This window comes from Phacochoerus africanus, chromosome 13 (assembly GCF_016906955.1).
Source record: "Phacochoerus africanus isolate WHEZ1 chromosome 13, ROS_Pafr_v1, whole genome shotgun sequence".
NCBI classification, from domain to species: domain Eukaryota; kingdom Metazoa; phylum Chordata; class Mammalia; order Artiodactyla; family Suidae; genus Phacochoerus; species Phacochoerus africanus.
In genome coordinates this window covers 67,909,888-67,932,229 of record NC_062556.1, presented here as the reverse complement: position 1 = coordinate 67,932,229, position 22,342 = coordinate 67,909,888, and the positions used below count along the sequence as shown (strand labels likewise).

The window sequence follows — 22,342 nt, the reverse complement described above, 5'->3', positions numbered from 1 at the left end:
GCCCCGTCTGTGCAGGGAGCGGGGCGCCAGCTCGCAGGGAGGGCCCTGCGCCATGGTCGGGGCAGGGGGAGTGGGGCACTTGGCAGGCCATCAGGACGGTCCCCAGGCAAAGTTTGGAGGTGGAACCCGTGCAACTTTCCTTCTCTCCTGCCACTGCTCCTGTAGGCTGCCAGGGGCTGGAATTCTCTGGCAGGACACCGGAGCTCAGGTCTTGAGCAGAATGTTAACTGTGGGGAGCGTGACCCGGATTCCCTGAGCAGCCCTGGGGAGGGGGTGGGGGCACACGGAGGTTCTCAGGCTAGGGGCTGAATTGGAGCTGTAGCTGCCGGCCTATACACCACAGCCCCAGCAACTCAGGATCCGAGCTACAGCTGCGACCTACACCACGCGGCAACACCGTATCCTTAACCCACTGAGTGAGGCCAGGGATTGAACCCGCATCCTCATGGATACTGGTCAGGTTCATTTCTGATGAGCCGTGGTGGCAACTCCGATGCTACTTTTCCAATTCCAAACTCCACCAGGGATTTGGAGGCAGGTTTTCCTTTGTCTGGGAAGAGGGCGTGGTTCCCTGCACACAATTTCCCCCTTCTTCCTCTTATTTTCCAGCCTGGAAAATTTTCATCTGAAAATGAGGCCCAAACTGCTACTTTCCGCACAAAATCCAAAGCCTAAATGGGCTTTTCTTGACCTTAGGAAACCAAAGCAAAAGGCTTGCCGATGCGCCGCTGGCACAGGGCCCCAGGCATGGCCCCCCCTCCCCCAGCCTGGGATTCCCAGGTGTCTGGACAAGGCGTGGGTGCTCTGGGAACTTGCTTTCCAGCCTGGGTGCCAACTGCGTCCCATGCACAGGAATCGAGAGCAGGCGGGGGAGGGGGGGAGGTGCCGTCAGACACTCGAGGGTTGAGGAGGACCGGGGTGTCCCAGAGGGTGGTGACAGATGAAGGGGATGCTGGCCGGAAACTGCAGGAAAAGGATGGACGGTAACGGACCACCACTGGGCAGGTGAGACCTCAGGGCTGCAGGGAGCTGGAAAAGAGGCCGGAAGAAGCCAGGACAAACCTGAGGGGCCTCCTGGCTCTGCCACCAAGGGGCGTGGCCACTGGTCACGCCGCCACCGCCACCGGGACCTCAATTCCCATTAAGTTAAAGGGCTGAAGAGGCGGCGGCGAGGCTTTCAGCCGGACAAAGCTCTGTGCAATGTAAGCACATTCGCGAGGGAACCCTGGCCAGAAAACAAGAGCCTGGGGTGGCGGTTAATCCTCTTTAGCTTCGGCCTCACCCTGTGATCCTACGGGGGGCTCTTTGCTCTCCATCCTCTGGGAGAGCAGTGAAGTCTCGAGAGAGAATTTTGCCTCTGGTTTGGTTTTGCTTTGCTAGGTGCTGTCCGGGGGTGGGAAGGAACGGAGGAGACGGTGTGTTTTGGGACACGGTTGCTCTTTGCTGTGACCTCTGGCACTGGAAGTGCACAGGGTGCATTGAGATTTGCCTCGGAGATGACACACATAACTGCACTCTGAGGCCGTCTTGTCGCCCTGCCAGGGAGCGCGGTCGAGGATGTCCCCACAGCCTGAGCTGTTGACACTTGGGTCAAGTTGAGGTCTGTGCTTGGGACCAGCTAGACCCCCCCAGAGTCACCTCAGTTCCTACTCTGAGCAGCCTGACGGCCCCGACAAGCCTCAGGATGGGCCTCCCAGGGCCAGTCCTACTTACAGAAGCAAAAGGGCCCCTCTCACTTCAAAAAGAGCAGCCATAGACATACAACTCAACAACGACAAAAACAACCCAGTTGAAAAATGGCAGAAGACCTAAAAAGACATCTCTCCAAAGAAGACATACAGATGGCCAGTAGGGCACATCAAAGATGCTCCACATCACTAATTATTAGAGAAAAGCACATCAAAACCACAATGAGGTACCACCTCACACTGGTCAGAACAGCCATCATTAATAAGCCTACACACAACAAATGCTGGAGAGTGTGGAGAAAAGGGCATGTAACCCGGTACAACCATGATGGAGAACAGCACGCAGGGTCCCCAGAAACCTGAAAACAGAACAACCCTAATGAGCCAGCAGTCCCATTCCTGGGTGTGTATCAGGACAAAACTGTCAGTGAAAAAGATCACATGCACCCCAGTGTTCACTGCAGCACTGTTCACAGTCGCCAAGACACGGCAACAACCTAAATGGCCCTCCACCGACAAACGGATTGAGAAGATATGGTACATATTTACAATGGAATACTACTCGGCCATAAAAAACAATGAAATAATGCCATTTGTAGCAACGTGGATGCAGCTAGAGAGTATCATACTATGTGAAGTAAACCAGAAATACCATATATCACTTACATGTGGAATCTAAAATATGGCACAAACGAACCTGTCTACAGAACAGAAACAGATTCAGACCTGGAGAATAGACTGGTGGTTGCCAAGGAGGTTGGGGGAGGGAGTGGGATGGACTGGAAGTTTGGGGTTAGTAGCTGCAAACTGCTGCATTTGGAGTGGATAAGCAATGAGGTCCTCCCTGTACAGCACAGGGAACTGTACCCAGTCTCTTGGGATAGACCCGGATGGAAGATAATAGAAGAAAAGGGATGTACCTATGTGTGTGACTGGGTCACTTTGCTGTACAGCAGAAACTGACACACATTATATTTCAACTATACTTTAATGAAAAACAAAAAGCCCCAAACAAACAGCACCCAAATCTTCTGAAGAAAGATGAGCAGCCTGGCAGAAATTTTTTTTTTTTTTTTTGGTGGTAAAGAATAGATCAGCCTAGAACAAAGTTTTATTTAGTGAGTCTAATAAAAAATACCAAAAAGTAAAACACATTAAAAAGTTTATTGTATGTACCACACATGTCTAAATTTGCATCAGTCTGAAACATCTCTGCTCGCTCCGCAGAACACAATAGTTGCACGGTTTCCTTAAATCTTCCTAGTCACCTGCTTTAGATCTTTTCAGGCTCGTCGGCTCTGGCCTCCCCCCCACCTCCGTGACGGCGTCCTCTGCAGCCTCCTCTGCCCCAAGCTGACATCCGACAGCCCCGGAGCCAGGGAGGACCTGCACCCAGAGGGGCTGGCCTCGCGGCTGGGACCCGCACGGGGCTTTCTCCAGGGCTGCGCCCACACGGGGCTGACGACGGTCTCCTCCAGGAAGCCCACTCTTCTCTTGGTTTCCTCTTTGTTCCATTTTTACCCCAGCCCGAGTGGCTAACGGTGGATATTCTACGCAAAATTAACTCCAGTTAAGTTTCATGGAATATGCCAGAACCTTGAATTGGCACCCGATTACCATCATCGTTCTCCAGTGGAAGCGGGGAGAGGCTGGGGAAAGTCCCCGGGACTGGAGTGGGCTGGAAAGAGGCTGAGGAGAGCCTGGCTCACTGCCTCTCCCTCGCCGCCCAGGCCTGGCCAACACTGCGTGTCGCACACACGAACTGCTCGCCCCCAGGGAGTGGGAAGCCTCAATAGCCACTGGGGTTGGAAAGCAAATTCGAGAAAAAAAATAGCAATGAAAAAAGTCCCTAAAGAATAAAATTTGACAGGTCCCTTCTGAATAGCATTCCCCTTTCTCCTTTCTGGCCCTGGGGATCAGATATAACGTACGAAGATGCAGTACAGTCAAAGGAATATTACAGTAGCAGTAACTTCCCATCGGGAGGGCTATTCAACCACTTGCAGAAATCTGCTATTTTAATGCATTTAAAACACATTAGGAAGGAGGGATGATTCTCAAACCAAGGAAAATGCCCCATAAAAAAATAAAGATAGAAAATACATGCTACTTTAATGGCAAACTGATTTTTGATACTTAATGGTAATGACCTTGGAATTAAAGGAGGGAGCAGTGGGGACCACCCTTTGCCCAAGGGGACAGTGAGAACATTGCTCCAGGGGGTGCTGGGTCCTTGGGCTGGTCCGGTGGCATGGCGGGGACGGCGCCCGCTGTGGTCAGCAGCCCGGCCAGTCCCTGTGCTGTCGGCTGGGACGTCACTGCTGCAGCAGGAAGTTGGTAGCCACATTAAGGTCATTGTTTGAAGCTCTCAGGGCTTCCAAAGCGTCACCTCTGGAAAATCCCATTTCCATGAGCCGGGCAACCTGAAAACAGAAATAAAACCAGAAGCCTGATGAGGCTGACGACACCGCCACTGATCTACCAGCCTCTGAATGTTGGTCACGTGAGTTTGGCAGGACAGGTTAAAAAACCCCACAAATTTTCATTTCAGTGTGAAATCTGGTGTTTTTAACAGGACAACAGGTACAACATTATAAGGTGCTCACTATACAAAGCCAACAGATGTGCACCTTCTCACTGAATCCTTAGAGACGAGGAAGGGGGGCTTCCGAGGGTCAGCGACCTGCCAAGACGAGCAGAGGGTGGCCAAGCTTGTGGCAGGCCACCTGCAGAGCGGTCTGCACAGCACCCATGCTCACTGGCCTTGCACACGCCTTCAGGGTCAGACTGCATTCTGGAGAAATAACTTATCCAAGTCGAAATTCCCTCTGCACGTGAAGAACTACTTAACTGGGGATTTACTCCTGATGCCCACAGATTCCGATGACAAGTATGCCCTGGAGCTCCTGGTGTCGCACAGGTGGAGCAGGGCCCAGGGTGGCCGTCCCTCCCCAGCTCCACAGCAGGTGCCGCATCTGTAGAGTTCGCTGGGCTATGGGCAGCAGGCGCACAGAGAGGGTGAAGTCGGGGTAGAACCGCGAGGGGGAGGCAGCTAAAGCCGCCAGGGGTAGGGAGGACGAGGCTTGTATTTGTTCAACCACAAATCCTGAAGCTGTGAATGTAGGGGTTTCCTGTACTTATACACACAGGTGGGCTCCAAGGTCGTAATGGGCAGTGTTACTGTGGTTTATTCACAACCTACTTTCCCACTTAGAAATGTATGATACAAACAGTTATGACCTTGGACTAGCCACAGGCATCAATCTTTTGCACTAATGTTGAAACACACTACATTTGCAATAATACACAGTGAAAGGTGATACTCTTACACATAGTGAGATTTACTACACGGTGTGAGTTAACAAGGGACTGGGGACTTGGTCACCACTTCTAACCTTTCCTGGGCAGCTTGGAGCTGCCCAGTGGTAAAGCCATGCTTCCTCTCCTGCCGGGTGAAGGGCAGGGGGTGGGTGGGTGGGGTGTCAGGGGAAGGAGGTGCAGAGTCCTCTGAGCGGGACACAGGGCCACTGAGACCCCAGACTTCTCGTCCCTCAGGGAGCCTTTGGGAGACGCTAACCTGGATGAGAGGAAATTCAGAAGCTGGGGTTCTGGCCAGTGTTTTTAAAATCGAGGCTGTGATCCGTCATTTGTGGGTCATGAACAGCAGTGCAGCAAGGGTCTTCCATCCAGGGACCCCCCCCCCCCCCCGCCGACCCCAGTTCTCACCACCGCACATGCAGGCTGCACATGAGCGAGGCAAGGCGGTTTCCCGTGCTGATGGCTGGTCCCAGCACAAAGGCAGGGGTCTCTGTTTCTATCTCCTGCTAAGGAAAGAATGGCCTTTTCTAGAATATCAGGAACACTCCACTCATTGGCCAAGATGGAAAGCTCTTGCTCACGTGAGCAGAAGCTACATCTCACTAGCCTACCCATGGGACTTCAAAGTCCCTAATTTCCCCTTTGGAGCTACAGGAAACAGCCCTGTTCCCTTCTCTGCACGACGCTCTGAGTGTCCTTCTCTCCTTGGCGGGCACCCCCCCACCAGGTCCGGCCCAGGCTGCATGGTGTCCGTCTCCCACCTTTGCTGGGAGCGTGTCCTCTGCTGCAAGACTCTCCCTTCGCCCTTGGCCTGGTTAACTTGTCTTCATCCTCTGGATCTCAGGGTGCGGGGCCCTTTTCCACGTCTCCCAGCCTGGCGGAACCTACAGAAATCTCGTGGCTCCACTTGACCTCTGTCCTGCGCTCCTCGCTGCTGTGCCTTTTACCTGGATCTGTCGGGCCAACTGCTCCTCACTGAACCGTAAGCCTCCTGAGAGTAAGGGCTCTGGCTGCCTGTGTTCACTCCCGTGTTTCAGCATCCAGCACTTTCCCGCCAGCCCCTCTCCTTCCAAAGCCCGCCACTTACGGCACTATTGGCATGGTTTGCCAGGGCAAAGGGCAGACTGTGCTGTCCTGTGGTCCCAGCTCTTGTCACAGAGGATGTGCACGCGTGTATGTGCATGTACACATGGCTGGAGTGTGCAGCTCCAGCAATGGGGTGCGAGTCAGGCTGGGGCTGCCATAAATCCTGAGTGAGATGTGCTCCAGCTGGGCCCTGCTAAGTTTACACCCCATCTTCTGGGCTCTGGACCCAGCAATCTCTGTCGAACTTCTCTGGTCAACCAAAGCCATGCACACACCGAATTCCAGCAGTGACCCCCGTCTCGGTCAGTGCCCTCAAACTCGTTTTGAGCCTGTGGCTGACGAGCACACGGTGCAAACCTGTACCCTGTCACTCAAGTTCAAATGTCAAGCACACAAGATCAAAGGCAGAGCCCGGAGCTCATTAGAGCCCTCCCCTTTCTATCCAAGTGGCTCAGCAAGTTTTGTTTCGTTTTGTTTTTAACTTTAACCAGTTTCAAACTTACTTCATATTATTATTGTCCACTGCGATGTCACCAACATCTTCTCAAAGTGACAAGAAGTGCAGGTGTCTTGGTGGCATCCTGTGTCAACTGGCTCACTATGGTGCCTCAGACCACAAGGCTCTCTCTCAAGTCATGAGGCTCCTGCCAGACACGAACTGTCAGCTTTGCCGTCAGTTCTCAGAATCCACACCTTCCCGTCTCCTGGGGGGCAGTTCGCACCGCGTGCCCCTCGGGGAGAAGGAGCCACATGACTCGTGTTGGACTCGAGTCAATGAGGAGAACCCCTCCCTGGTGCACGTGCTCTTGCCAGGCTACTTCTTCTCCTGGACTGAAACAACCTCTTAGGACCTTTACACCAATGACTTCCTGCTAAGGACACGACCGTGGAGCTGCCACGGCCTGTGAGGAGGCGGGCAGCTCTGCCTGCCTGGCTCTGATACCCCCGGGCAGGACACCACGGCTCAAGGCGGGGCCGTTCTCAACGATGCTGAAGGGTGCGGTACACGCTACACTCCTGTCACCTCTGGCACCTTAGCAGCACAGCTAAGGCTTGGCTGCTTCTTTGCCTCCAGCTGGCAGAACAGAGCTATTTGCTCGGCAAATCATGATTCATAATCTGGAGCTGCTGATGTGTGAGCCTCGCCCCGGCGCCAGGGCCAGGTGCGGTGCCAGGCCACAGCTTCCACCTTCCTTGGCTTTCCCCTCCGCTGACTCTGCCCTGGTTTGGAATCCAGGAGATGCTGAGGATGGGCTGCTGCACACGTGGGGCAGAGGGCACTGTGAGCCCGGGTCTGGGGTGGCCGGGCTGCGTCCTAGGTCGTGACATCCGTGTGAAGAGAAACCAACGTGTTCTCTGCACGCAAGGCTGCCTCCCGAGGTCATTCGCTCTCAGACACGAACGACCACATGTGCCGTCACTGGTTCTGACACCTGAGCTGGGTTTTTCTCAGGTCTCTGTTGCAAAGGGTGTTCACTGTTCCGTGTGAGCGGCTGCCCGCCGCGCCCCCGGGGCTGAAGCGGCTTCGGAGCTTCTGCCATTTCTTCAAGGGGGAGAAGGAACGTGTGATGAGAGATTTGCACTGCTGAGTGACCTGGTGCTGTGACCAGAGGAGAAGGCTCACAAGGCAGAAACAGGGTTCACACTATTTAAAACTGAACAATCACACGAAGAGAGGGCACCTGCACGTTTCCCTCAGGGTCCAAAACTGGAAAGGTCCACAGAAAACCGAGATGGGTGTGGGCACGAGGATAAGTGTCAGAGAACCAGAGGAAGTCGGAGCGCGGTCCCACTGGGCTTGTCTAGCTGTCCCACCCCTCGGGACAGCACCGGCTGGGGCGCCCGCACCTGGCAGGGGCCATGCCTGCTGCTGCCCTTCCCAGGCAGCTTACGGCCTGAGTGGCGAGGAAGGTGGCAGGAGCCAGCACCATGGGTAGCAAAGGTGCAGCCCTTGCAGTGACACTGAGAATCACTGCCTGGACCGTCACGCTCATTGGTGCCTGGCTTGCACAACCCTCATGTGTTTGTAACCGTCTCGGTGTGTGACGCCTTCCTGATCAGCACGTGACCATGAACGCCTGTGCTCAAGAGCAGCAAAGAGAAAACGGCCCCGTGAAGACCCGCGGCCCGGTGAGCAAGACGCGGGCAGGGCTCTAGAGGGTCCCAGCTCCTTACACGTGAAGCCGCGGCGGAGGCGGGCAGCAGGTGGAGCATCACCCAGCCACGGCCGCTGGGAGGCAGGGACCCTGCCAGGCAGCAGAGGGGGCTCCGAGGCTTCACAGTGGGACCCCTGGCCAGGGACTAGAGCCTCGGGCTCTTGGCTTCCTCAGCGTTCGGAGGCTAACAGGGACGTGCACCAAAGGCCCAGCGTGGGGCTGGCACATAACACCGGCCCCGTGAGAATTTCTGTCCCACTGGAAAGCGCTCGGGCCGGTGTGTGAGGCTGGCTCCCCCTCCAAACCTCTCTGGCCTCAGCTCAGCCTCCAGGGAGACCAAGCTGCCCTGGGTTTTGTTTTCAGCATTCATCTGGACTGCTTCACTTCGCCAGCCTTGTATCCTCTGTTGGTCCAAGCAGTGACATGTCTTTTCAAATACCAAACACCGGCTGGTTGCTGGGGCGGGGGGCATGGAGCGTGTAGAGTGTCTGGAAGGAGGTCTCGGAGCAGAAGAGCCCCCTCCTGGCTGCCCCCACCTCCCAGACCCGAGTCCCCGGCATCCAGGGAGAGGCCCATGTTCACCAGATGACAGGGCCTGGATCACACCCCAGCTCCACAGCAAAGGCCACCCACACGCACACCTACCTCCACGCCCAACAATGAAGCAAGTGACTTTTGCGACCTCTTTCTAGGGTTTAAATCACAGAAGTCAGAATCGACCTAAAAGCCTCAGGTGGACGGTCTGAATGAGGAGGGACAGGAGAGCAGCAGAGTCCAGAGCGTCTTGGTGCGCGCCGGGCTGGCGGGTCTGCGGCTGTCTGGAAAACTCACAAAACGCCCCAGGAGGACCTTCCTAAAAGGCATCTCCTTTAACAGCCCTGCTCCATTTCTGAGCCTGCTGAGGGCTCTCCTCCTTCTGCTTGTGAATCACAGGAGTTTCTGTCGAAAACTTCTCACCACAAAACATCAGAATAGAGTCCATCTTGGCTTCTAGTCTAAAGGCCAAACGATCTTTTTCTCTGACTTCTTGAGAAACCAGGGGTAGGTGGGTGAACATCCAAAGAGGATGGCATGTTCCTCCCGTTTTCTCCATCACATCTTCATAAAAACTGAGGTTACTCAAGTGCAACATCTCCAAGGCCTGATTCTTGTGATTGAAAACTCAACTACCCAGAGGCGAGATCAGCGGCACAAGACGGCAAGGAGAGGCCAGCCCCGGAATTCTAGCTCAGCCTCATCTCTGGGGTGGGAATGCCTCTGTGTAAGGTCCCCCCCAGTGACTCCTGAGGCTTCCAGCTGGCTGGCCAGAGGTACAGGAGCAGGTGACACAGCCCTGCCATCGGCATCTGACAGTGCTGCAAAGCAGGACAAGGCAGAATGTTTTTCCTAAAATAGGCTTTCCAAGCAGAGATGACACTGGATGGGAAAAGAAACCTTTAGAGACAGGAGATAAATCTATTTCCTTCCTTTTTTTGTCTTGTTAGGACCACACCCGCATGTACAAGTCCCCAGGCTAGGGGTCAAATCAGAGCTACAGCTGCTGGCCTGTACACAGCCACAGCAACACCAGATCCAAACCGCATCTGTGACCTACACCACAGCTCACAGCAATGCCAGATCCCTGACCCACTGAGCAAGGCCAGGGATCAAACCCGCATCCTAGTGGATGCTAGTGGGTTCATTATAGCTGAGCCACGACAGGAACTCCCTTTTCTTTCTTAAAGAAAAAAAAAAAAATCCTCTGTGGTTGGGACACATGTCCCTACTATCTCAAGATAATTCTTACTCAAGAAAACGAAGAAGATCCCTCTGTAACATTCTGCTTGCAATTCAACTACCCTGGGCCGCAAATGAAATGGGATAATCACTGTGATCCCTCTCAGTGAAACACCCCTCTGCTTGTTTTGTTCAAATAACACTGTGGTTTTCTTTAACTTCCCTTTTCTAAGGGTGTCAAAAACAAATGGTTTCTTGGGTTCTTACTTCCCAAATTCTGTTGCTTGCAGAAAGTAATGCCCACCTGAAAGGTGGTCCCGACCAATCCCAGGCTGGGCTGCGCTGCCTACGGTCGAGGCCACTGCCCAGGCTGTGTGTGTACCGTGCCAGGAGGAGCAGCCCAGAGACGTCCTGGGAGATGTGACGTGCCTTTCCCTGACCTCAAGAGAACTGTCATTTGTCAGCTCCCAGGGCAAGCTCAGTGCCAGATCCCTGTGGGTCTGTGCTGCTCTCTTTCCCTCTCGGCTGACGCCTCTCTCGTCCTCTTGGGAGCTGCTGAAACCCTTTGGTCACGCGGTTGGCTGAGCAGACTGCACCTGGTTATCCTACCTTCCCGGCTGGCTGCAGGTGGAAAGTGGCCTGCTGTCCTCGCACCCTCCTGCCTGCCTCAGGGTCTGGTCCCAAGAAGGCCCTGATACAGGCTGGAAAGCACCTCTGCTGACTGCTTTCGGTACTCAGTGGAACTAGACACCCCGGAAAGGTGGTTAATTATTGGACAGCCACTCAGTATTTCATTCTAACAAACGCTGCGCTCTAAGACCAGCATGGGAGACCAGAGAGGAAAGCTGGATGCAGTACCACCCGCTAACACATTTTTAAGTGACAACACGTGGCCTTTTGAGAGAACAGCCCTCCAACCACACTTCAGGCTTAAATGCCGCCTGGGCACCTGCTGGGTATCGGGTTCTCTGTCAGGCGGGAAATGAGTTGGTACCAGTCCTCGTGGAGTCACCGTCCACCAGGGAAACAGACGACATGGGTGTCTCATTCCAATGGGATCAACACTCAGCTCACTGCAGGTCCATATCCTCGGAGCAGAAGCACGAAGGGAAGGCATGGTTTCCATAAAGTGAGTGCTCTGGAGCTCAGGTGGGTTTTGGGGGGAGGGTGGTGAGGATTTGGGGGATGAGAAGGCAGCCTCCCTGGGATATGGAGTCTCATACTGAATACACCTTGCTGGTTATCAGCTAAGACTGAGTGTCTGTGTGCCACCCTCTCCCTACTTGGCTGATGGGTGTGTCAGACGACGGGAATGGAGCCCGCAGGGGTGGGGGGGGGAGGGTCTGTGGCACCATATGTCACATCTCGTCTGGGCAAGAGCCGCGTAAGCACCTGGGCAGAAGCTACAGCGGTGATTATTGTGATCCTAACACGCCCCTCCCTCCGCATCCAGGATGAATGATTCCCTGTTGAAAACCCTGCGACCAGTCCTACAGCACAGATGCGGAAGCCCTGCTCTGCCGAGGGCCGCCGGGGGGCTGTCCGGCTTCTTCCCAACGTGGTGCCCCTGCCGTCTGCTCACCCTCCACTCCAACTTCAACCACCTGCGCGCCCCCAAATCCGCTGCACTTTCCACCAGGCCCCGTCTTTCCAAATGCCACTGTCCCCAACCCTCCCAGCACTGGCAACCCTTCAACAGCCCCAGAAGACTTGTCTATAGCTGACGAGAGCTGCCCTGCCCTGTGCCTGGCTCCCCACACTGGGCTCCATGCCACATGAGGGCAGGAAATGGAGCCTCGCTTATCTCTGTATTTCAAGAACCTAGCCCAGGGGCTGGGCCGGGCAGAGGGACCGCTGATACCTGCTGGCTGACTCAAAGAAAGGACGGCGTTGCCGTCTGGGCTCATCTTCCCTTTAAGTCCCAGCACTGGTTTAGTCGGTCTTGGTGAACGCCCTTGTCCGATTTCACCTGTGCGCCCCATTCAGCTTAAACCAAAGGGTCACTTTCTAAGCTCAAGAGAGACAAACTTGTAAGTTCTTTTCCCTTTTGATTAAAAAAATTTGAGGCCAATATGACAAAATTTCATTATTTGCTAATTCTGAGTATGGGAATTACATGAAAATCCCCAGTTAAGAAGAAAAAAATAAAAAGAGAAGCACAGTAATGCATATACTCATTTTTAAGACAGGAAGGGAATGGGTGGCATCGGGCAGAGGTGCTCATTGAAAAGCAGGAGGAGTGGGCTGGGAAGAACTAAAAATTCAGAAACTTAGCAGCAAAAGTGGAAAAGGTGGCAGCCATTTCTGCGGCTGTGTGTTAGACCCTGAGCAGACTTCCTGAGGGAGGCACATTCTTTCTTAGGATATTCTTTGTTTTCAAAACAGACATTTCCTATCCTAAAGAATGCTCACTAAAATTCCTAAAGTATTTGCTCATATCAGAAAAACACTCACAAGTAATCATTTCTTTTTTTCTTGGTTTAGAAAATTACTGTTTCTTAAGGCATTACAATCATATGACTGATATTTAAATGAAGAAACACAGCCTATTTAAATGAAAAAGAAAAGCTAAACATAAAAAGGTTTTGTTAATTTAAACTATCTTAAAAGGTTACTAACAAATACCCTTTTAGACAGAGTCTAGCCTCAGGTTAACCCAGAGATTACACATAATTACACATCTGTAAACATTATTATAAGTGTCTTGAGGTAAGAACATCTTTCTTCCCTTTCAGTCTCTCCAGCACCTACCACAAAAACTACTGAGCGCCTACATAACTAACGCCAGGAGAACCCCAGGGGTCTTACTGGGTGACAGCCTCTAACGGCCATTTCAGGATAATCAAGAAACGCAAAAGATAAGAGTTAGAAAATCAGTGAATAAGGAGGCGTATGTTAAAGACAACCCCTCAAGCATTTACATCTTTTCATAACAGAGCCAAGAAGAAGTAAATGTTATTTTAAACTCATACCCACACCATGCTAACCTCACTCTTGTTATTCTGGGAGGATCAAGGAAAATGATTCATTAAAACAACCCTAAAGACTTGAATTACATTCACCTTGTTATCAGTTTTTGACATTTTCCCCGCCAAGTGTCAAAACTAAGAACGATTTCACCTTTAAATACTTCCTATCGTTAACGGCTGCTCTGGGAGGGATGTGATCTGGGTTCTATCCGGTAAACAGTAGTATAACAGAACTTTCTTTTCATCTCATTTTAAGAGTATTAATTCATTTTTTAATCTGTCACCATAAATACCTTACAAACACTGAGTTTAGTGGCTTTATTTTCTTATCATGGGGCTGTGTTTTTGGACATGCGCTAACAGAGGTGGAAGAGAATGACGGCTTGAATCCATCTCTCAATCCTACCGAACTGCTGAAACGATCTGTCTGTGCTGAGAAGGTGCAAGGGCGAGGGGCTGGGTCAACGCCTCAAGCACATTGGGTTGCTTGCTTTCAAAAGCTCTTGTCACGACCTAACCCAGAGAGGCCCGGTGGGGGGGGGGGCCCGGCCCAGGAGCCCCTCCTGAGTTCCAGAAAGAGTCAGAATACATACAGCTCTGCCACAGAGACTGAGTGCCTCGGGTCTGACTGGCGTGTGTGTGCTCTGGGGACAGATGGGGGAAGTGCGTGGTGTGGTTGCAGCTATGAAACACTGACCTTGACCTGCTTCTATGAGAAGAAAGCACGGTTTGCAGAACAAAATTTTAAAGGGTTGTTATTGAAATGAAATGCTCTTATTTTTATAGATTTTCAAAAACTTTGTTCTTGTGTGGAATAATTACAAACTTCTAGAAAAACGTCAAGAGGAGCACTAAGAACCCAATTACTCTTCATCCGGATTTGCCAATAATTACCTCTCCACAGCTGCTTTCTGTCTAAACACACACACACACACACTCACTCATGCCCATGTACTTTTCCTGAGCCACCTGAGATAAAGCCACATGCATCCTGCCCTTTTACCCCTTAGTACTTAAGTGTGAATTTCCTGAGAACAAGGATATTCTCTTTCCTAACCAGTCAGAATAGATATCAAATCCTGGAAACTCAACACTAATACAAAATTATCATCTAATCTACAATCCCATTCCAACAACTTACTCGGAACTGTCCTTTCACCAAAACCTCTTGCAGTCGAGCCCAGCCCGGGACCACGTGTGGCAGTTGGTCAGCACGTGCTCTACCATCGCCTCCTTTAATCCGGAACTGTCGGTGGCATCAGTATTGCTGAAGATCAGGTTGGGTATCGTAGAGAATGTCCCTCAAACTGGGTTTGTCTGCTTTTCCTTTATGATCAAAGTTAGGCATTTTTGTTTTTTTATTTATTCATTTTTAATTTTTTAATTTTTTGCTTTTTTTTCAGGGCTGCACCTGTGGCATTTGGAGGTTCCCAGGCTAGGGGTCCGATAGAAGCTACAGCTACAGGCCTACATCACAGCCACAGCAACGACAGATCCAAGCTGTGTTTGTGACCTACACCACAGCTTACGGCAACGCCGGATCCTTAACCCACTGAGTGAGGCCAGGGATTGAACCCCTGTCCTCATGGATGCTAGCTGGATTCGTTTTCTGCTAAGCCACAAAGGGAACTCTCCAAAGTTAGGCATTTTTAAATGTAAACTCAGAAGGACTGATGTGTCTTTTTCAGGGCATGCCCAAAATGCCTCTTTGTTCCATTACTGATAATGTTAATTCTGACCACTTAGGTAAGCAGGAGTCCAATTTCTCTCTGTATAGTTACTGTTTTCATTTTATAATTGATAAGAAACTTGTGAGGAGATACTCTGAGTTTATATAACAGCCTGTTCTTCAGATATTGGAGATCTTCCCCTGGGTTGACTTTTACTCTGAGAGTTGTAAAACTGTGATTTTCCAACACCATCATTCTTTCTTTTCTTTTCTTTTTTTTGGCTTTTTAGGGACGCACTTGCAGCATATGGAAGCTCCCAGGCTAGGGGCTGAATCAGAGCCGCGGCTGCCGGCCTACACCACAGCCACAGCAATGCCAGATCCTTAACCCACTGAGCGAGGCTGGGGATCAAACCCACAACCTCATGGATACTAGCTGGGTTTGTTACCGCTGAGCCACAATGAGAACTCTTCCAACACCATCATTCTCTCTCTATTTGCTACTTTCCATTCTACAGAAAGGAAGAGCATTCCCTTTCCCTTGTAGGAGTACAAATTTATGTAAACATTTGTTTATTACTATCAGTATGAACGCATGGTTCTTTTTCTCCCCCAGTGGATTATAGTATGGCTCTGTCGTTATTTATTTTGATGCTCAAATCTGATGTCCAGTGTCCTTGCATCCTATCCCCTCAGATATGGAGCACAAGGTGGTCCTGGGTCACCTTGTCCCCTCCCTGGGCCTGGGCCTCACCACTTCTCTAAATGGTTCCTATTAGAGGGCAGAAGTATGAAGAAATTAGATCTGGGCCGGTGAGCTTAGTGCTACGGGGATGCCACGGACGCTGAGTGCTTCCGGTTGACGAAGCTAAGGTACACATGTGCGCTCGCACATTTCCTAACGCGTGAGCCTGTGCTGGCATCTCTAATCCCAATCCGGCCCCACAGGGCTCTTCCTTGTCTTCTGCTGTTCTGTAGTTTGCACTTTTCTTCCTCCACAATAAGAGCATCCTATTTCCTCATTTGCTCAAATCTACAGTATATACGACATAATTTCGGAATTGCTATGGTCATCCCACCATGAAAAATAAACCCATGAAGAGTTTGAGATATGTTTCCTGTTCTCTTTTGCTTTAGACAGAGGGCATGTTATGCTCAAAAGTTACTGAAATTAATCTCCCCCCTTCCTTATGATTATATTTAAGATATGTTGGGATAATGTCAGTTTCTTTTTTGTTTTCTGGTTGTCTCCGTCATGGATTTGCTTTTTTTTTTTTTTTTGTCTTTTTGCCATTTATTGGGCTGCTCCCGAGGCATATGGAGGTTCCCAGGCTAGGGGTCGAATCGGAGCTATAGCCACTGGCCTATGCCAGAGCCACAGCAACACGGGATCCGAGCCACGTCTGCAACCTACACCACAGCTCACGGCAACGCCGGATCGTTAACCCACTGAGCAAGGCCAGGGATCGAACCCACAACCTCATGGTTCTTAGTCGGATTCATTAACCACTGCGCCATGACGGGAACTCTGGATTTGCTTTTTGAATATGTAAAACATTAACTTGATTCCTAAAGTTAAAACGACACAAACGCACTCAGAGAAGCGCCTCATCCTTCTGCCTCCTTCCTTCCCAGCACTTGCAGGGAAACAGGAAATATTATAGATTTATACAATCACAATGCATTTCTTTTTTCAATCTATGCTTTCCTCAAACATATAAGACCCCCAATAGCCAATAAAGGGCCCATGTGTCCATCACTGGTATAGGTGGTGGTTTATCTGATATCAAAATCTCTGGATTTATATGCTTGATTTCTTTCAAATCTTGTTTGCCCAAATTGCTTGATGTGTGAGGCATGGGTTTAGGGTAAGTACCAGGCATTACTGATTACCTGCTCCTCTGAAACCTCTAGAGGAGGGGACGCTTGTGGTTCAGACCGCCGACCATCCTGATAGTTGACATTCCGTCGCTGTCGTAAAGGAGGGAAAAGACGATTCCAGTTGATCATTCCTCCCTGAAAAGAGATCAGTGCACAGTGGTCAGACACAGAAGGAGCAGACCCATCACAACGCTCGGAAGAACGTTCTCTTGCATCCAGTCCCAGCTACAGGCTGGGAAACTAAGCGCCAGATGGATCTGCTGGAAGGATCCAGATGGATCTGTGTGCAAGCTGGGAGGATCCCATCGCGCTTCAATCAGCAGGCTAAACTGGCAGCCTGCAGATGCAGAGACACAAAAGAAGGGAATGGGTACTGCCGAAACGATTTGTGTGGTTTGGCTCTGGAAGGCAGTGCAGGACACGTGCGGACACTTCTAACCTCTGTCCCACTGCGTTCACACCAATGCTGCCCCAACTCGGCTGGAGTCGGAGAGGAAGACGGAGAGGAGGCCAATTCGGGGCGGGCAAGCAGAAAGCCGGAGCTTCCTCCAGCAGCTCAGAGAATGCTCCTCTCCCCTGTCTCTGCCTGCCCCTCGGCTCCCGCTCCTTGGTTTTTGTTTTGTCTTTTAATTTAAGTAAATCCTGAGCACGGTCAGGGGAGAGAGTCTGCAGGTGGAGATAAAACCCAGGCCGAGGGACAGGATTGAGAATCTGAAGGTCAGCCTCACACGCAGGGACAAGAGTTCGGACCTGCCCTCTTCTGCGGCCTTATGGAACAGCATTGATGGGGATGTCACTTCTCACTTTTTCTATATCATCAGTGAAAAAATGCCACGACATGAAGAAAAAAACGTACCCCATGGAATGCCTTTAAAAAATGAATTTTTAACCTATATGTCAACTTTTTAAGTTATCCACTTAAACCTGTTTCTAGATGTCTTCTAGTTCTAGAAGATTTAGAGACTGAGAAAACCTAAAAAAATTTCTTACTATAAATACCTAAAAATGCTAGATAAAATTTAAAAGGATTTCCTATTCATGGGAGAACGTAAAGGGAAGAAATGGAGGCCCTTGTAAATCAACTATACTTTAATTAAAAAAGAAAAGAAAAGAAAAGAAAAGCCCCGAGGGTGCCAAAAGCAAGCTCTGGAAAACCAAAAGCATAACGAAGCGAGGCCAGGGCACGAGGAGAGCATACCTGGCTAACCCCGAGCCTCTTAGCTTTTTATCACCCATTTGGTTCAGGAGGTGAGGCTCTGGGTCTGAAAGAGGCAGTGACTTTTAAGCTCATTTCCTACTTAAAGGCATAACCCCAAATGGCAGCACCCCCAGTGAGACAGGATGAGAAAAAACCACCCAAACAGCAGGTCTTCCTGAGGGAGACAGCAGGATTCTCAGTCTGCCCAAGGATGGAGAACTGCAGGCAAGTCTGGGGTTCAAGTTATGCTCCCCACTTGCTCTGAGAACCAGTCGAAAAGTGCATAAAATTGGTTCTGGGATGGAAATGGATACACCTCAGGAGTCAAGCAGAAGTAAATCTGAAGTTACGCTGCAAAGACACTCTCTCATCCGGGGATTACCTGGGGTATACGGGTACTGCTCCAGTGGGAGATAACTCAGAACCCAAACTACAAAATCCAGGAGGAAAAAACCCATCACAAAGCAAGAGTAGGTGTGTACAGTAAACAGGAGGATTAGATTCCCAAGAACTTAAATTTACAACATTCTAAAACTATAAAAGTTTTAAGATGACAGATATAGAAGGAGTAAAAAAAAAAAAGAATAGGATACTATTAAAAAGAAGATTTAAAAAAAATAAGGGAAACTTAAAATAGGAACATTATACAAAACTGTTCTGGAGAAATACTGGCAGAAATAAATTCAAATATATTAGGGATCACACGAAATATACACTGGCAAACACACTGGCTAAAAGGCTGAGATTGTCAATTTTGAAATCTCTCCCATCCCTCCCACACAACAACAAACCCAAAATATAAAGACATCGATAAGTTGATGTATAGAGATAGAAAAGGAAAAATCAAAGGAAAATGATGCTGCTACATTTATGTCAAATAAATAGAGGCATCATTAGGGATAACACCACTAGGATACATTGATATTTTTTATATATAACAAGAGGGTCTCAAAAAACAGAAAGCAAAAATTAATAAAACTACAAGGGAAGTGGAAACATTCAGAAACATACTTAACTTTTAGCATGTATTGCTAGAGCAATCAGAAAGGAATTAATGATACAGAATATAAATAACAAGATCGTCTAAACGGACATTTACAGCTTACACTCAATTTTTAGAGAATATTATTTTCAATTATAAGTGAAATATTTTTTTAAAAAAGTAAAGAGCATTACGTCCCATATAAAATGTCCAAAAATACCAAAACATAAATGTCACACATAAGATATTCTCTGACTACAATGGAATTAAATTAGAAATAAATATCAAAATTATAATTCAAGTAAAAACAAAAATTCACACATTTGGAGATCAAAAATGAAAAAAATCACAATGGAAATTAGAAGATACTCAAAAGTGAATAAAATTGAGGCTATTGTAATTAGTTGATATAATTTTAAAATACTGAACTTAAAGAAAATGAAGATTGAAAATTAAACAGTTAAATCCAATTTAAGAAGTTAGAAAAAGTAACAACAGTCTGAAGGAACTGGCAAGAATGAAGTGGAAAGTTGAGAGCAAATGCTAATAAAGTGGAAAACAGAGACACAACAGAAAGAATCAGTTAAAAACCCAATTTTGGTTGTTGAAAAAGCCAAATGAAAGGAATAAACCTGGCAAGCTTAGTGAAAGGACAAAGAAAGAAGCATAAATTATATTAGAAATAATACAAGGAGTATAATAATAGATATTAAAAAAATAAGAATACTTTATTCATACCAATAACTTTGATGAAACAGAAATTTTCTAGAAAAACATACCTTGCTAAAACTCAAGAAGAAATAGAAATTGGCAATCAGTTTCGAAAATGGTTCAAGAGGGTTGACCAAAGCTGGATATGTGAATGCCTTAGCAAATTCCAGTCCTGGACAACAGAATTGCAAGCACATGTTTACCAAGGGCAGGGACTAGAATGTTCTGAACAGCGTTATTTTGTAATTGTCAAAGACTGGAAGATACCCAAATGCCCATTAAGTAGGATGGGTACATTATGGTAGAGTCACACAATCTAAAACTATACAGCAGTTCAAATGAACAAACTACGAAATATGCAACAATATGGCCAAATCTCTCAAATGTAATGTTGAATAAAATAAACATAAAAAAGTACATTTGCATGAATACTTTTACATAACGCTAACTTTTCTCTATGTTATACTTCAAACAGAAAGTTATAAAAAGAAATAGAAAACCAGACTAGACCATTATCCATTAACATAACACAAGTAATACTTAAAAATCCTTCCACCAAAGATCTACAGGTGAAATCTATGAAAAATTTAAGGACCTGCTATCTTATACAAATTATTCTAGAGAACGGAAAAGAAGAGCTCCCCACCTAATTTTTTGAGACTATATAACACTGTTTCCAAAGTCAGAGAAGGAAAATGATATTATGAGAAAGAAAAATTACAAAACAACCTGTTTTTCATTTATGGACAGATGTAATTGTCCTAAATAGAATGTAACAAGCAGTCCACAACACTGTTCAAAGAAATCATCTTATCTGGTTTGATAGACTATATTAGGATTTATCTCAGGAATCTAAGAAAATATAGCAATGTAATACACTAATTAACAGATTAAGAGAGAAAAGCCAGATGCTCACTCAACAGATATGAAAGTAATTTGATAAAATTGGATGGAGAGACAAGAATACCTATTTACCACCTCATACATCAACACAAGTCACAGCATAATGAGGACAAAACCAACCAGTCATGAAGAAAATGCAGCAAAGGGAGAAATAAGACTGTCATTACACATGATGACCGTCTACCTGGAAAATGACAACTAAAAAGAGTATAAGATAAAAAAAAAAAAAATCAGGAACATTCCTTGCCTGTGATCCCTGAGAAAATTTAAGTGGAAAAAACTACTATTTACAAACAGAAATAAAAACCTTTAGGTACACAGGAATTAAATATAACAAAAGATTTGGAAGACCTCAATGAAAAATGGTAAACTTGATTTTTTTTCTTTTTTATAATGATTTTTATTTTTTTCATTATAGCTGGCTTACAGTGTCCTGTCAATCTTCTACTGCACAGCAAGGCGACCCAGGCACACATACATGTTTACATTTTTTTTTTCTCACATTCTCATGCTCCATCACAAGTGACCAGACACAGTTCCCAGTGCTACACAGCAGGATCCCATTGCTTATCCATTCCAAAGGCAACAGTTTGCATCTATTAACTCCAAAGACGGAAGGATATCAGAAGACCTAAATAAGTGGAAAGATGGCACATCTCTGCCTGGGAAGATTCAAGACTGTCACTTTTTTACACTCTGCTAATTCCAGGCTGTAACGGTGAGCACTGGGTGACTCTCAACTTCCACGTTCCCTTCGCTTTAAAAACAGGATTTCTTTCGGTGACTCGCAGTTACTGCAGTTCTCAGCTTCCCCCAGGGGGCTCAGCTCTGCCAATGGTCTGCAAGCAGAAAGGGCACCTGGCACCTACAGAAGAGATGCTGGAGGGAGGGACACACCCTTCCTGGTCGCTTCCTCCTCCTCTCTGGAGCCCAGGCTGCCATCCTGGCCCCGCGCTGAGGACCCAGGACTGGGCAGCAGCCGGAGGAAAGGAGAGCCTGGGGTGGGGCAACTTTCTGCGGCTGCCCCACCAGCCAAGGGCTGTCAACGCCTGACTTCTTTAACATGAGACAAACTTCTACCGTGTTTAGGGGTCTGTTATTTTGTGCTTTCTGTCATAGGGAGCTAAACCCAAATGCCACATGCTCAAAATTCATGTGTGTGCGTGTGTGTTTTGGAAGACTGAGACAATCTGAAGTTAAGGGTCAACACTAACCTGAATATTTTCAAGATGTATAAGGGAGGATTTTTCTCTACCATTTATGAGGACTTATAGTTAGACTTCAACTAAAGCAGAATGGTTTTAGCAAATGATAGGCAAACACTGCAAGGGAAGAGGAGAGACAGATGAGAAATCAAAAGTGGGTCACTTGGCTGTACAGCAGAAATTGACGGAACACCGTAAATCGACGACAATAGAAAAAACAAAAATCCTAAAAAAAAAAAAAAGGAAACCTGGGGGAGTTCCTACTGTGGTGCAACAGGATCAGGGGCATCTTTGCAGGCCAGGATGCAAGTTCGATTCCTGGCCAGGCACAGTGGTGTGTGCTGCAGCTGTGGCTTGGATCTGATCCCTGGCCTGGGGTGGCCAAAAGTGAAAAAAAAAAAAAAAGGAAACTTGGGTACTCAGGATATGATGGAAGAGGCATTGAAAATCAGCAGGAGGGAGTTCCCGTCATGGCGCAGTGGTTAACGAATCCGAATCCGACTAGGAACTGTGAGGTTGCGGGTTCGGTCCCTGCCCTTGCTCAGTGGGTTAAGGATCCGGTGTTGCCGTGAGCTGTGGTGTAGGTCGAAGACGCAGCTCGGATCCTGCGTTGCTGTGGCTCTGGCGTAGGCCGGTGGCTACAGCTCCAATTGGACCCCTAGCCTGGGAACCTCCATATGCCACAGGAGTGGCCCAAGAAATGGCAAAAAGACAAAAAAAGAAAAAAAGAAAAAAAGAAAATCAGCAGGAGGAAAAACGACCATTTAGTAACCAGTTTAGAGACATGGAAAAATATAAAATTAGACCTTCACTTCACACAAGAATAAGTTTATTTAGAAACAAACCCCACAGATTAGAGA

At 48.3% G+C, this 22,342-nt stretch overlaps 1 protein-coding gene and 1 long non-coding RNA gene across 5 annotated transcripts in view; one reads left to right on the top strand and one right to left on the bottom strand.

Annotated features, from left to right (window-relative positions):
• Positions 1 to 2,833: 2,833 nt before the first annotated feature.
• Positions 2,834 to 22,342, bottom strand: part of UBAC2 (UBA domain containing 2) — a 178,540-nt gene continuing 159,031 nt past the window's right edge. For all 4 annotated transcript variants that reach the window (XM_047755766.1, XM_047755769.1, XM_047755767.1 and 1 more), the window contains 2 exons: positions 16,496 to 16,618; positions 2,834 to 4,111 (listed from right to left, as the gene is read on the bottom strand). In XM_047755766.1, coding sequence (XP_047611722.1) covers positions 4,004 to 4,111; positions 16,496 to 16,618 — 231 coding nt within the window. In that variant the 3' untranslated portion in view covers positions 2,834 to 4,003. The remainder of the gene's footprint in view (positions 4,112 to 16,495; positions 16,619 to 22,342) is intronic.
• On the top strand, positions 9,945 to 12,037 carry LOC125113215 (uncharacterized). Its single transcript, XR_007131384.1, has 2 exons — positions 9,945 to 11,093; positions 11,418 to 12,037. It is a non-coding gene; the product is annotated as an uncharacterized LOC125113215 (long non-coding RNA).